The sequence below is a fragment of the Micropterus salmoides genome, unplaced genomic scaffold (assembly GCF_014851395.1).
Source record: "Micropterus salmoides isolate LMB-PRFRI ecotype aquatic unplaced genomic scaffold, ASM1485139v1 Ms_hic_scaffold_27, whole genome shotgun sequence".
Classification (NCBI taxonomy): domain Eukaryota; kingdom Metazoa; phylum Chordata; class Actinopteri; order Centrarchiformes; family Centrarchidae; genus Micropterus; species Micropterus salmoides.
In genome coordinates this window covers 1982-13887 of record NW_024041928.1, presented here as the reverse complement: position 1 = coordinate 13887, position 11906 = coordinate 1982, and the positions used below count along the sequence as shown (strand labels likewise).

Sequence of the window (11906 nt, the reverse complement as noted above, 5' to 3'; positions counted from 1 at the left end):
TGGATTCATTCTTCATTATAGACCATTAGTTTGTGTGACTGCAGTGTATAACTTTGGTTGTGTTTATGTGTCATTTTTGTATGAATTACTGTAAAGGAGCTCTGTTAAAAAAAAACAATAATTCTGAGCCTCAATCATTTCTAAACCCTGGCTACGGCTTAGATCAACTGTAATTATCAAAGACCATATACTGGATACAGTATCGCACAAAATATGTACAGCCCTCACATTTCTGTAAACATTTGATTATGTCTTTCATGTGACAACATTGAAGAAATGACACTTTGCTACAATGTAAAGTAGTGAGTGTACAGCTTGTATAACAGTGTAAATTTGCTGTCCCCTCAAAATAACACATCACACAGCCATTCATGTCTAAACCACTGGCAACAAAAGTGGGTACACCCCTAAGTGAATATGTCCAAATTGGGTCCAATTAGTGACTCGTTAGTGTTACAAGGTCTCAGGGGTGAATATGGAGCAGGTGTGTTAAATTTGGAGTTATCGCTCTCACACTCCCTCAAACTGGTCACTGGAAGTTCAACATGGCACCTCATGGCAAAGAACTCTCTGAGGGTCTGAAAAAAAGAATTGTTGCTCTACGTAAAGATGGCATAGGCCATAAGAAGATTGTCAAGACCCTGAAACTGAGCTGCAGCACGGTGGCAAAGACCATACAGCACTTCAACAGGACAGGTTCCACTCAGAACAGGCCTCGCCATGGTCGACCAAAGAAGTTGAGTGCACGTGCTCAGCGTCATATCCAGAGGTAGTCATCGGGAAACAGACGTATGAGTGCTGCCAGCATTGCTGCAGAGGTTGAAGGGTGGGGGGTCAGCCTGTCAGTGCTCAAACCATACACCGCACACTGCATCAAACCGGTCTGCATGGCTGTCGTCCCAGAAGGAAGCCTCTTCTAAAGATGATGCACAAGAAAGCCCGTAAACAGTTTGCTGAAGACCAGCAAGGACATGGATTACTGGAACCATGTCCTGTGGTCTGATGAGACCAAGACTTATTTGGTTCAGATGGGGTCAAGTGAGTGGGGCGGCAACCAGTGAGGAGCACAAAGACAAGTGTGTCTTACCTACAGTCAAGAATGGTGGAGGAGTGTCCTGGTCTGGGGCTGCATGAGTGCTGCCGGCACTGGGGAGCTACAGTTCACTGAGGGAACCATGAATACCAACTGTGACATACTGAAGCACAGCATAATCCCCTCCCTTCAGAGACTGGACCACAGGGTATTATTTCAACATGATAATGGCCCCAAACACACCTCCAAGACGACCACTGCCTTGCTGAAGAAGCTGAGGGTAAAGGTGATGGACTGGCCAAGCATGTCTCCGGACCTAAACCCTATTGAGCATCTGTAGGGAATCCTCAAATGGAAGGTGGAGGAGCGCAAGCTCTACACCTTACATCCACCAGCTCGGTGATGTCGTCATGCAGGAGTGGAAGAGGGCTCCAGTGGCAACCTGTGAAGCTCTGATGAACTCCATGCCCAAGAGGGTTAAGGCAGTGCTGGAAAATAATGCTGGCCACACAAAATATTGACACTTTAGCCCCAATTTGGACATTTTCACTTAGGGGTGTCCTCACTTTTGTCTCCAACGATTTAGACATTAATGGCTGAGGGGACAGAAAATTTACACTGTTATACAAGCTGTACACTCACTACTTGACATTGTAGCAAAGTTTCATTTCTTCAGTGTTGTCACATGAAAAAATATAATCAAATATTTACTAAAATGTGAGAAGTGTTATCATTTTTGTGAGATTCTCTATCCCTACAGTTTTTTTAATTGGATCAGGTCAGTTTTTCTGTCCAACACCTGACCGAGAAACCTTCTCTTGTTCCATCTGTCTGCATCTACTGAAGGATCCGGTGACTATTCCCTGTGGACACAGCTACTGCATTTCTTTCATTACAGCTGTGTCTCCTTCTGGTAACAATAACAGAAGCCATCTCTCCGCAACGGTTTGCACCTTCCATTCAAGCGTATTAAATCCAGAGGCTGTTGCACTCACATGAAATTGTGTTTAGGCTTGGTAGATCACATTGCGTGTAGTAAATAAATGTATTTGCATGTTACGCCCCAAATTGCATATTCATTAAGGCAAAAGTACTAAATGAACAACAGGTGCTATCTTGCGCTTTTGAAAGACGTCACTCTGCGTGCAACGTGTGCAAAGTTTGCACACGTTTTTACTCACGCAAACCTTTAGTAAATCAGGCCCTAGGTCATTCCAGCCAAGCAATCTACCCAACATAACATGAAACTAAAAATTGACCCTTCAACCATCACTCCAACCAACTGGTTATCTCTCGCCTCGACTGTTGCAGTGACTGCCTCATAGGTCTTCCAGCTTGTGCGGTGAAACCCCTACAAATGTTTCAAAACGCAGCAAAAGGATCATATCCCTCCTTGTGACCTCCGCTGTCTCCCCGTGGCCTCCAGAATCAAATTCATGTCACTGATGCTGCATACAGGGTGACTACTGAGTCTGCACCCATCTATCTGAACTCTATAATACAAGCCTACGTTCCTTCTCGGCCACTACGCTCCTCCAACAAACCTCCAATAAACACTTTTATTTTATAACCTAATCCCTAACCCCTAACATGCACTTCCTTTGCTCTTCTTCTTCTACCCTCTTACAATTCTCTTGTATTTGTCCCACTTTTTTTGTTAACTCTTACTTCCTCCCCTACGTATTTACCCCACTGATGCCATACATGCTGTGAGCTCTTACTAGTTTTTAGTGCTGCTCTTACTAGTATGTATTGTCAGTTGTAGATGTCGTGCTGTATTGGTGCTTTGTTGATGCTTGTATGTTGTTCCTCAAATGTAAGTCGCTTTGGATAAAAGCATCTGCCAAATGAGTAAATGTAAATACATTGGTTGAATTGGATCAGGTCAGTTTTTGTTTGTGTTGAACAGAATATGGACATCATGCTAATCCTGTCCTGGGCTCATCAAATCGCGGTTTTGTTGTTGGTCTACACAAAACTAGATCTTCTTTGTCTTTAATCCAATAAAGCACTTAGGCATTAGCATCCTGATGGCCATCCTCAGGTCACCAGCAATAGCCCAGCTATTTGTATGGATACGCCTTCACACCTTTAGAGACCAGACCAAGTTGCCCTGGTCAGTACCCCTCCTCCATGCATTTACACGGTGTATTCATCTCCAACCACTGTGACAACAACCTGAATTGTTTGTGCGAGATTGCAGATACTGGCAGAATATAGAGACTATGAGGGAGCTGAGCACAAAACTCTCCAACGGCAGATACAATCAAAACAAAGTGGCATCATGTCAAGTCTTTCATTTCTCCATTCAAAGCTTCCTAGTTCAGTCTACAATAAGTTATAAAGGGAGGGGGCTTCAGCCTAGAGAGAGCAATACATTCATGTCCTGTGAGATTCAGAGATGAACAAGTAACTTAACTTACAATAATATAGTTTCATTATATTTTATTACATTATTGGAGTTCATCATCTTTACAGCAGTGATTAATGGATCTGGCTTTCATGTATTAATGGCTAATAATTAATATTGTAATCAATAAAACGTTTGATTAAACTGAATTACAGGACAACTCAACAATGTTGAAAACTAACTAGGGAGTGTTAAAATACTAAAAACGTGTTTGTTTTAAATTGTTTCTTTTATGTTTTACTGTTCAGTTTAAACTGCACTAGTGTTGATCTGTGATCTACAGGGTGGTCTGAATCTGAAAGCCTGAGCTCGATTGCTTCTGTCTCCACCCACTTGGCTGCTGAATAAAATCCCTGGTTTTCCTCATTAGACTGAAGTTCTCTCTGAGGAAACTTCACCTCCTCACTCTCCTGATTGTTTCTCCAGGTGTTTCAGGTAAGTTGTGGATCTTAAACAGAGTTAACGTGGCTGGAAGAACTTGCTGAGTGTAAAAACAATGTTCCTGTCATATTTAGAGGAAGTTAGAGTTCAGTTTTGTGCAGAGTAGAAACTGTTAAAGTGTGTGTGAGCGAGTCCCTGCTGGGTAACAGAAGAACCAGTGGTGGGAGAAGTACTCTGATCATTTACTGGAGGAAAAGTACTAATACACACTGTGAAAATACTATTAGTTTACATGCTGCAGGGTAGTTTAATCTACAGCAATGCATCATATTTTTATTATTATTATTATTATTATTATTTCAAGTTCAGCTGTCCTATGAGAACCATGTATCTCCATCTCTAAAATTAGCCCAGAAAAACAAGCCTTTTTCAGCTTCATGATGATGCATTTTCCACTTAATCCAAGACAGGTTTAAATAGTTTATTTAGCTTAAGAAGTAGTTTATCAGGATAAAACAAAGTCATCAAATTTGGAGATACATGGTTTTCACTGCACAGTAAGGGGATAAAAACGTTTACTCAGTAAATTAATTAGTAACTAAAGCTTTGAGAAAAATGTAGTTGAGTTTCTCTCCAACACAACAAGCTCCACTCTGTCCATAACTTATATTTCCTTGTTCCCTTCCCTTCAGATCTACAGTTTGAGGACGAGTGGGGAAGTGCAGGAGCTGAAAGACGCTGCAGAAACACATGCTGATTGGATCAAAGCTCTGAGAGGAGAAATGGCGCAGAAAAGAGTAAAACTGGACCGAGAAACCTTCTCTTGTTCCATCTGTCTGGATCTACTGAAGGATCCGGTGACTATTCCCTGTGGACACAGCTACTGCATGAACTGTATTAAAACCCACTGGGATTTGGAGGATGAGATGAAAATCCACAGCTGCCCTCAGTGTAGGCAGACCTTTAGACCGAGGCCTGTCCTGGTGAAAAACACCATGTTAGCAGATTTAGTGGAGGAACTGAAGAAGACTGGACTCCAAGCTGCTCCTGCTGATCACTGCTATGCTGGACCTGAAGATCTGGCCTGTGATGTCTGCACTGGGAGAAAACTGAAAGCCCTCAAGTTCTGTCTGGTCTGTCTGGCCTCTTACTGTAAGAAACACCTGCAGCCTCATTATGAATCACCCACATTTAAAACACACAAGCTGGTGGAGCCCTCCAAAAAGCTCCAGGAGGTGAGTCAAAAAAACATCCAGCAGAGAATCCAGGACAGAGAGAAATATATGAAGGTGCTTCAGCTTGAGATTGAGGCTATCAATGGCTCTGCTGATAAAGCAGTGGAGGACAGTGAGACGATCTTCACTGAGCTGATCCGTCTGATGAAGAACAGAAGGTCCGATGTGAAGCGGCAGCTCAGATCCCAGCAGGACACTGAAGTGAGTCGAGTCAAAGAGCTTCAGGAGAAGCTGGAGCAGGAGATCACTGAGCTGAAGCAGCTCTCACTCACAGAGGATCACACCCAGTTTCTACACAACTACCCCTCACTGTCAGCACTCAGTGAATCTACAGACTCATCCAGCATCAAGATCCGTCCTCTGCGCTACTTTGAGGACGTGACAGCAGCTGTGTCAGAAGTCAGAGATAAACTACAGGACGTTCTGAGAGAGAAATGGACAAACGTCTCACTGACAGTGACTGAAGTGGATGTTTTACTGTCAGAACCAGAGCCCAGGACCAGAGCTGGATTCTTAAAACATTCAGGTGAAATCACACTGGATCCAAACACAGCATACACAGGGCTGTTATTATCTGAGGGGAACAGAAAAGCATCGTTCACAGGAGAAACGTACCCTTATTCTATTCACCCAGACAGATTCACCAAATGGTGTCAGGTCCTGAGTAGAGAGAGTCTGACTGGACATTGTTACTGGGAGGTGGAGTGGAGAGGGGAATCAGTTTTTGTAGCAGTCTCATACAAGAATATCAGCAGAGCAGGGTGGTCGGATGAATGTGCATTTGGACTCAATGACAAATCTTGGGCATTAAAATGTGACGACGACAGTTATACCTTTTTTCACAACAATGTCCAAACTCCCGTCTCAGGTCCTCAGTCCTCCAGAGTAGGAGTGTACCTGGATCACAGTGAAGGTATTCTGTCCTTCTACAGCATCTCTAAAACCATGACTCTCCTCCACAGAGTCCAGACCACATTCACTCAGCCTCTCTATGCTGGTTTTCAGTTTTATTATTCTTCTGAAGACACTGCTGAGTTCTGTAAACTCAAATAGTCAGAAGTCATTTCAGGGACAGTTGGTTAAATTCTGTGTTTTAATCCTTAAACTTATTTTGTCTTGTTTGTTGCTGAGAGCTGATTGTTGTGGCATTTCTTCACTGCACAGAGATCAGCTGTCAATCAAACATTGTGGGTGGTACTTTGACATCTTCTCATTAGTTGCTGTGTAAATGTTTGAGTTTCTTTAGGTGGCGCTCCTTCCTGTGTCTGTTTAGCCATGGAGGCTATCACTGCTCAGGATGACTTTTGTTTACCTGAACTGACATTTCTCTGCATGAAAATGGAAACTTCTCTGAGCTCTAAATGTTTGTTGAATAATTGAAATTCTAGTCAAACCCACTGCTTGTGTGGATGAAGTGAATCTGTACCTGGAAATCATTTAACAAGAGTCATTTGACTTTACTGATGGGATGTGTGAACAAACTGAAAGTTTACATGATGAATAAACAAACGTGAACAATGTTTTTTCTAATTGATCTGCAATTGGCAAAAAAGAAATGCATTTAAAACCGTAATGATAAATGTTCCTCACAGCTGCAGGATATGCTGTATTCTCGTTATCAGCAGCACCTCATCCAGGTGCGGGTTAAAAGTTAAGAAGTAACTGACACAGGGACGGTCCCTATCCTGGAAGAAACCATTAACACACACAAAACTTGCAGTATTCAGATATGTCTGGTACAGGAACCATGAATTTGTGTTTTAGTCAAGTACTTAGTTCCTTTCCACCACTATAAACTATGTTCAGTCATACGACCAAACAGAAAGAAGGCATAAACAGGATTGAAACACTGGAGTCAAGGCCAAAACTGCTCTTTCCAATATAGTGAAAGTCAGAGTAAAATCCTAGTTGTCCAGCAATGTAGCCTCACTGACCTGTATAACAGACCGACCATTAGGAAGGCCAAATCAACTATTTCTGACAGCACCCACCCCCTTCATTTGGAGTTTCAGCTCCTGCCTTCTGGTTCCCGGTTTAGATTGCCCCCAGTAAAGAGCAATAGATAAAGGCACTCACTTATTCCGACTGCCATCTCCTTTTTAAACTCAGTCCGGAGAAGTAAATAATCGAACAATTAAATAGTGATGGTGTTATAGCAAGAATGGTACTGATGATGGTGATTGTTGTGGAAATGTTCCCCTGTGTTGCCATTTAAACCTTTTGTAATTTATGTATTTTAGTCTTGTAATGATGTCTGTCCTGTGTCTTGCTGCAGAACCAATTGCCGTATGGGGACAAATAAAGTTTAAGTAAGTAATCAGTCCCAATTCAAAACATCTGTGTAACCCTGACACAAGATGATGCTCAGAGCCACAGAAGAAACTGTCGACTAAATACTAACATCAGCAAGTCATTAGTTCTGCAGGTATTTGGTCATGAACCTAAATACTACACACATTAAAATATTGACCTGGTGATGGAGCTACTGAGGTGATGGGTTGTTGCTAACATGCTGAGAAGAAGACAAATATCTAGCAGTGAGGATGCTAGCTGGCTAGATGCAGGTGGATCACTAGCAGGTGAATAATACATACTGCAAGTCCATTTTAAGATATTAAATCCCAGTTAAATGCTCAAGTATGGCTGGAAAAGTCCAAAGCCTGGGTCAGGAGAGAACTGTCTTAACCAGCAGCGTATAGACAAAAAGCCTGCGTCTCAAGTCAGTGGAGTTCTGGATGTCAGAGTAAAGTCTACTGAAGGTGGAGGACACCTCTTCATAATCCTCTGTCAATCATTTAACGTCCGCTGGGTCCATTACACTGGTAAGCCAATGCAAAGAAGCTAAAACAGGAGAAATGTGATCTCTTTTCCTGGTTCCTGTCAGAACACGTGCTGCAGCATTCTGGATCAGCTGAAGAGTCTTAACGGACTTTTTTGAGCAGCCTGATAATAAGGAATTGCAGTAATCCAGCCTAGAAGTAACAAATGCATGGACTAGTTTTTCTGCATCATTTTTAGACAGGATGTTCCTGATTTTCGCAATATTACGTAGGTGAAAAAAGGCGGTCCTTGAAATTTGCTTAATGTGAGACTTAAATGACATGTCCTGATCAAAGATAACTCCAAGATTCCTCACAGTGGTGCTGGAGGCCAGGGCGATGCCATCAAGGGAAACTATATCTTTAGATAATGTGTCACGGAGGTGCTTAGGCCCCAGAGCAATAACTTCAGTTTTATCTGAGTTTAACATGAGAAAATTACAGGTCATCCAGGTTTTAACATCCTGAAGGCACATTTGAAGTTTAGCTAACTGATGAGTTTCATCTGGCTTGATCGATAGATATAACTGAGTATCATCTGCATAACAATGAAAGCTTATGGAATGTTTCCTGATAATATTGCCTAAAGGAAGCATATATAAAGTGAAGAGGATTGGTCCGAGGACAGATCCTTGAGGAACTCCATGACTAACTTTGGCATGCATGGAGGACTCATCGTTAACATTTACAAACTGGAATCGATCTGATAAATAGGACTTAAACCAGCTTCCTTTAATGCCAATGAAATATTCCAGTCTCTGCAATAGGATCTGATGGTCAATGGTATCAAATGCAGCACTAAGATCTAATAAAACCAGTACAGAGACAAGTCCTTTGTCTGAAGCAATAAGGAGGTCGTTAGTAATTTTCACCAGTGCTGTCTCTGTGCTATGATGAGCTCTAAATCCTGACTGAAAATCCTCAAATAAACTATTGCTCTGTAGAAAGTCACACAGCTGTTTAGCAACTGCTTTCTCCAGAACCTTAGAGAGAAATGGAAGGTAAGATATAGGTCTATAGTTGGCTAAAACATCCGGATCAAGTTTGGGCTTTTTCAGAAGAGGTTTAATTACAGCTACTTTAAAGTACTGTGGTACATAGCCTGTTGATAAAGATAGATTGATCATATCTAGTATAGAGGTGTTGACTAAGGGTAAAACATCTTTAAGCAGCCTAGTCGGGATGGGGTCTAAGAGGCAGGTTGATGGTTTAGATGAAGAAATTATTGAAGTTAGTTGGTAAAGATTGAGGGAAGCAAAACAGTCTAAACGTGTATCTGGTTCTACAGCTGTTTCTAAGGTTCCTGAGTTAAGAGATAAGTCGGTGCCAGTTGAGGGCAGGTCTTGGTGAATTTTGTCTCTAATAGCTAGAATTTTATCATTAAAGAAGCTCAAGAAATCGTAACTACTGAGAGCTATGGGAATACTTGGCTCAATAGAGCTGTGACTCTCTGTCAGCCTGGCTACAGTGCTGAAAAGAAACTTGGGGTTGTTCCTATTTTCCTCTATTAATGACGAGTAGTACGCTGCTCTAGCATTACGGAGGGCCTTCCTATAAGTTTTAAGACTATCTTGCTAAATTAAACGAGAATTTTCCACTTTGGTGGAACGCCAATTCCTCTCAAGTTTCCGCGATATTTGCTTTAATTTGCGAGTTTCAGTATTATACCATGGAGCTAACCGTCTTTGTTTTAGTGTTTTCTTTTTAGAGGGGCTACAGAGTCGAGTGTCATTCGCAGTGAGCCTGCAGCACTATCAACAAGATGATCGATTTGGGAGGGACTGAAACTAGCATAGGAGTCCTCCGTTACTTTGTGACTAGATAATGTATTTAGAGCTGATGGAATCGCATCCTTAAATTTAGCTACAGCACTATCAGACAGACATCTTGTATAGAAATTTTTGCCCAATGGCGAGTAGTTCAGCAATACAAACTCAAAAGTTATCAAACAGTGGTCGGACAAAGAGGGATTCTGTGGGAACACCACTAAATGTTCAATTTCAATACCATACACCAAAACAAGGTCGAGGGTGTGGTTAAAACAGTGAGTCGGTTCATGAACACTCTGAGAGAAGCCAATGGAATCTAACAGCGAGATAAACGCAGTACTAAAGCTGTCATTCTCAACGTCCACATGAATATTAAAATCCCCTACAATAATAACTTTGTCCGTTTTAAGGACTAAAGTTGACAAAAACTCTGCAAATTCAGATAAGAATTCAGAATACGGGCCAGGTGCTCGGTACACTATAAGAGAATTGGTTGCAGTGATTTCCAACTTGGGTGCGAAAGACTAAGAACAAGACTTTCAAATGAGTTATAGTTTGGTTTAGGTTTAGAGCTGATTAGTAGGCTAGAGTCGAAGATAGCTGCAACTCCACCTCCTCGGCCTGTGCCTCGAGGAATGTGAGTATTAATATGACTGGGAGGGGTGGATTCATTTAGGCTAACATATTCTCCATCACCCAGCCAGGTTTCAGTAAGACCAAATAAATCAATATCATAATCTGATATTAGTTCATTTACTAGTACACCTTTAGAAGAGAGAGATCTGATGTTTAAGAGTCCACATTTAACTCTCCTATTTGTTTGCACTATTGCTCTTGTGGTTTTAATTTTTATAAGGTTTTTATGCACAGCTCCTCTTCTGTTTACCTTTTTAAATAATTTCGATGGTCGGGGGACAGACACCGTCACTATAGGATTTTCACTAAGTACCTCCTGAAATGGAGGAGCAGAGAAGTGTGTTAGACTGCGACTCTGCGTAGGGTTTTGGGTGGGTAACTGCTGAAAAAGAAGGGCAGAGAAGTGTGTTAAACTAGACAGAGGATTTCAATTTCACAGTGTTTATCGTTTATTACATCATAGGAATGGACATCCTTAGGCCTATTTTAGGGGGGCTGAAGCTACCCTGACATGGTCCTAAGCCCCCCTAAATAACAATAAGAAAAATAAAAATTGGATTTAGATTTTTTTTAATGGATTTTTTAAAATTTACACTGCAGACACGTACTAAACAAAGATAAGCAAGAATATTGATAAATGCTATAGAATAATGCAAATATAATTTCTATTTATTGGCTTAAAATAATTGTTTGTTTGCTTCCTCTGCTTCACAATTTAAATCCTTCTTGTGGTCAGGCACTAGGACCCTGAGGGAGGCTGCATTTCTGCTCTACCAGCTGCTGAGCAACATTATGACACACACACAGGAGGAACTAGTGAGTGGTACAGAGTGAAAAGTTGTTGTTACTTGCTGAATTTAAGCTACATTTACTTGAGGTAAAGGAAATGGGATATTTTAGTTGGCAACAAACACTGTAAAACACTAGTGTTGGTAGTTTCAACACCTTTAATACCTATCTCTAGTAGCCTATTTCAAAACAATTTAAGTCCCCATAGAATGTTGTTTTCAGTGAAAACTAAATGTCATAGTGTCCCTGTTAATGCTGTTGTACCGGCATATCCTTCTATTCATTCGGATGGATATTTGAAGATGTTTTAGGAGAGAAAGAAGCAGAGGATTGGAAGGGCAGCTAATTCGAGGGTCAGTAGTAGTCTACAGATCAGTAGTGGTCTAAAGGACAGTAGTGGTCTACAGGTTTAAGGCTGATCTAGGCACCAAAGCATACCGTAAACTCAATTATTTCATGATATTGATAATATTTGCTATATTCTGACCCAATTAACTTTCTGCATTCATTGGCTGTAATAAATTAAATAAAAATGAAGATGTTTCCTAAATGGCTATGTTATATACCACAGATATACACACATGAAAATATAGTAAAATAAAAGCAATCATCCATACATATAGAAATCATTACTCCATATATTACACCATTAAGTTATTAAATTCGGACGGTAGCTACTTTAAGTAGGATCCTTCAAAAGATTAGATATGTATGTATGTTTGTATGTAAGGGAAACTACAGAGCAAAATCACACTCAAATTGAACCAATCCACAGTGCAGTAACAGTAATAAGTGTAAATAGCCTTCTTTGGACCTGAAACTTATTTAATAGAG

The 11906-nt window shown here is 41.1% G+C and overlaps 1 protein-coding gene across 1 annotated transcript; it reads left to right on the top strand.

Annotated features, from left to right (window-relative positions):
- Positions 1-3652: 3652 nt before the first annotated feature.
- LOC119919370 (E3 ubiquitin/ISG15 ligase TRIM25-like) lies at positions 3653-6579 on the top strand. Its single transcript, XM_038739773.1, has 2 exons — positions 3653-3878; positions 4517-6579. The coding sequence occupies exon 2, from the start codon at positions 4607-4609 to the stop codon at positions 6110-6112; it is 1506 nt and encodes a 501-aa protein (XP_038595701.1). The 5' UTR covers positions 3653-3878; positions 4517-4606; the 3' UTR covers positions 6113-6579.
- Positions 6580-11906: the final 5327 nt, after the last annotated feature.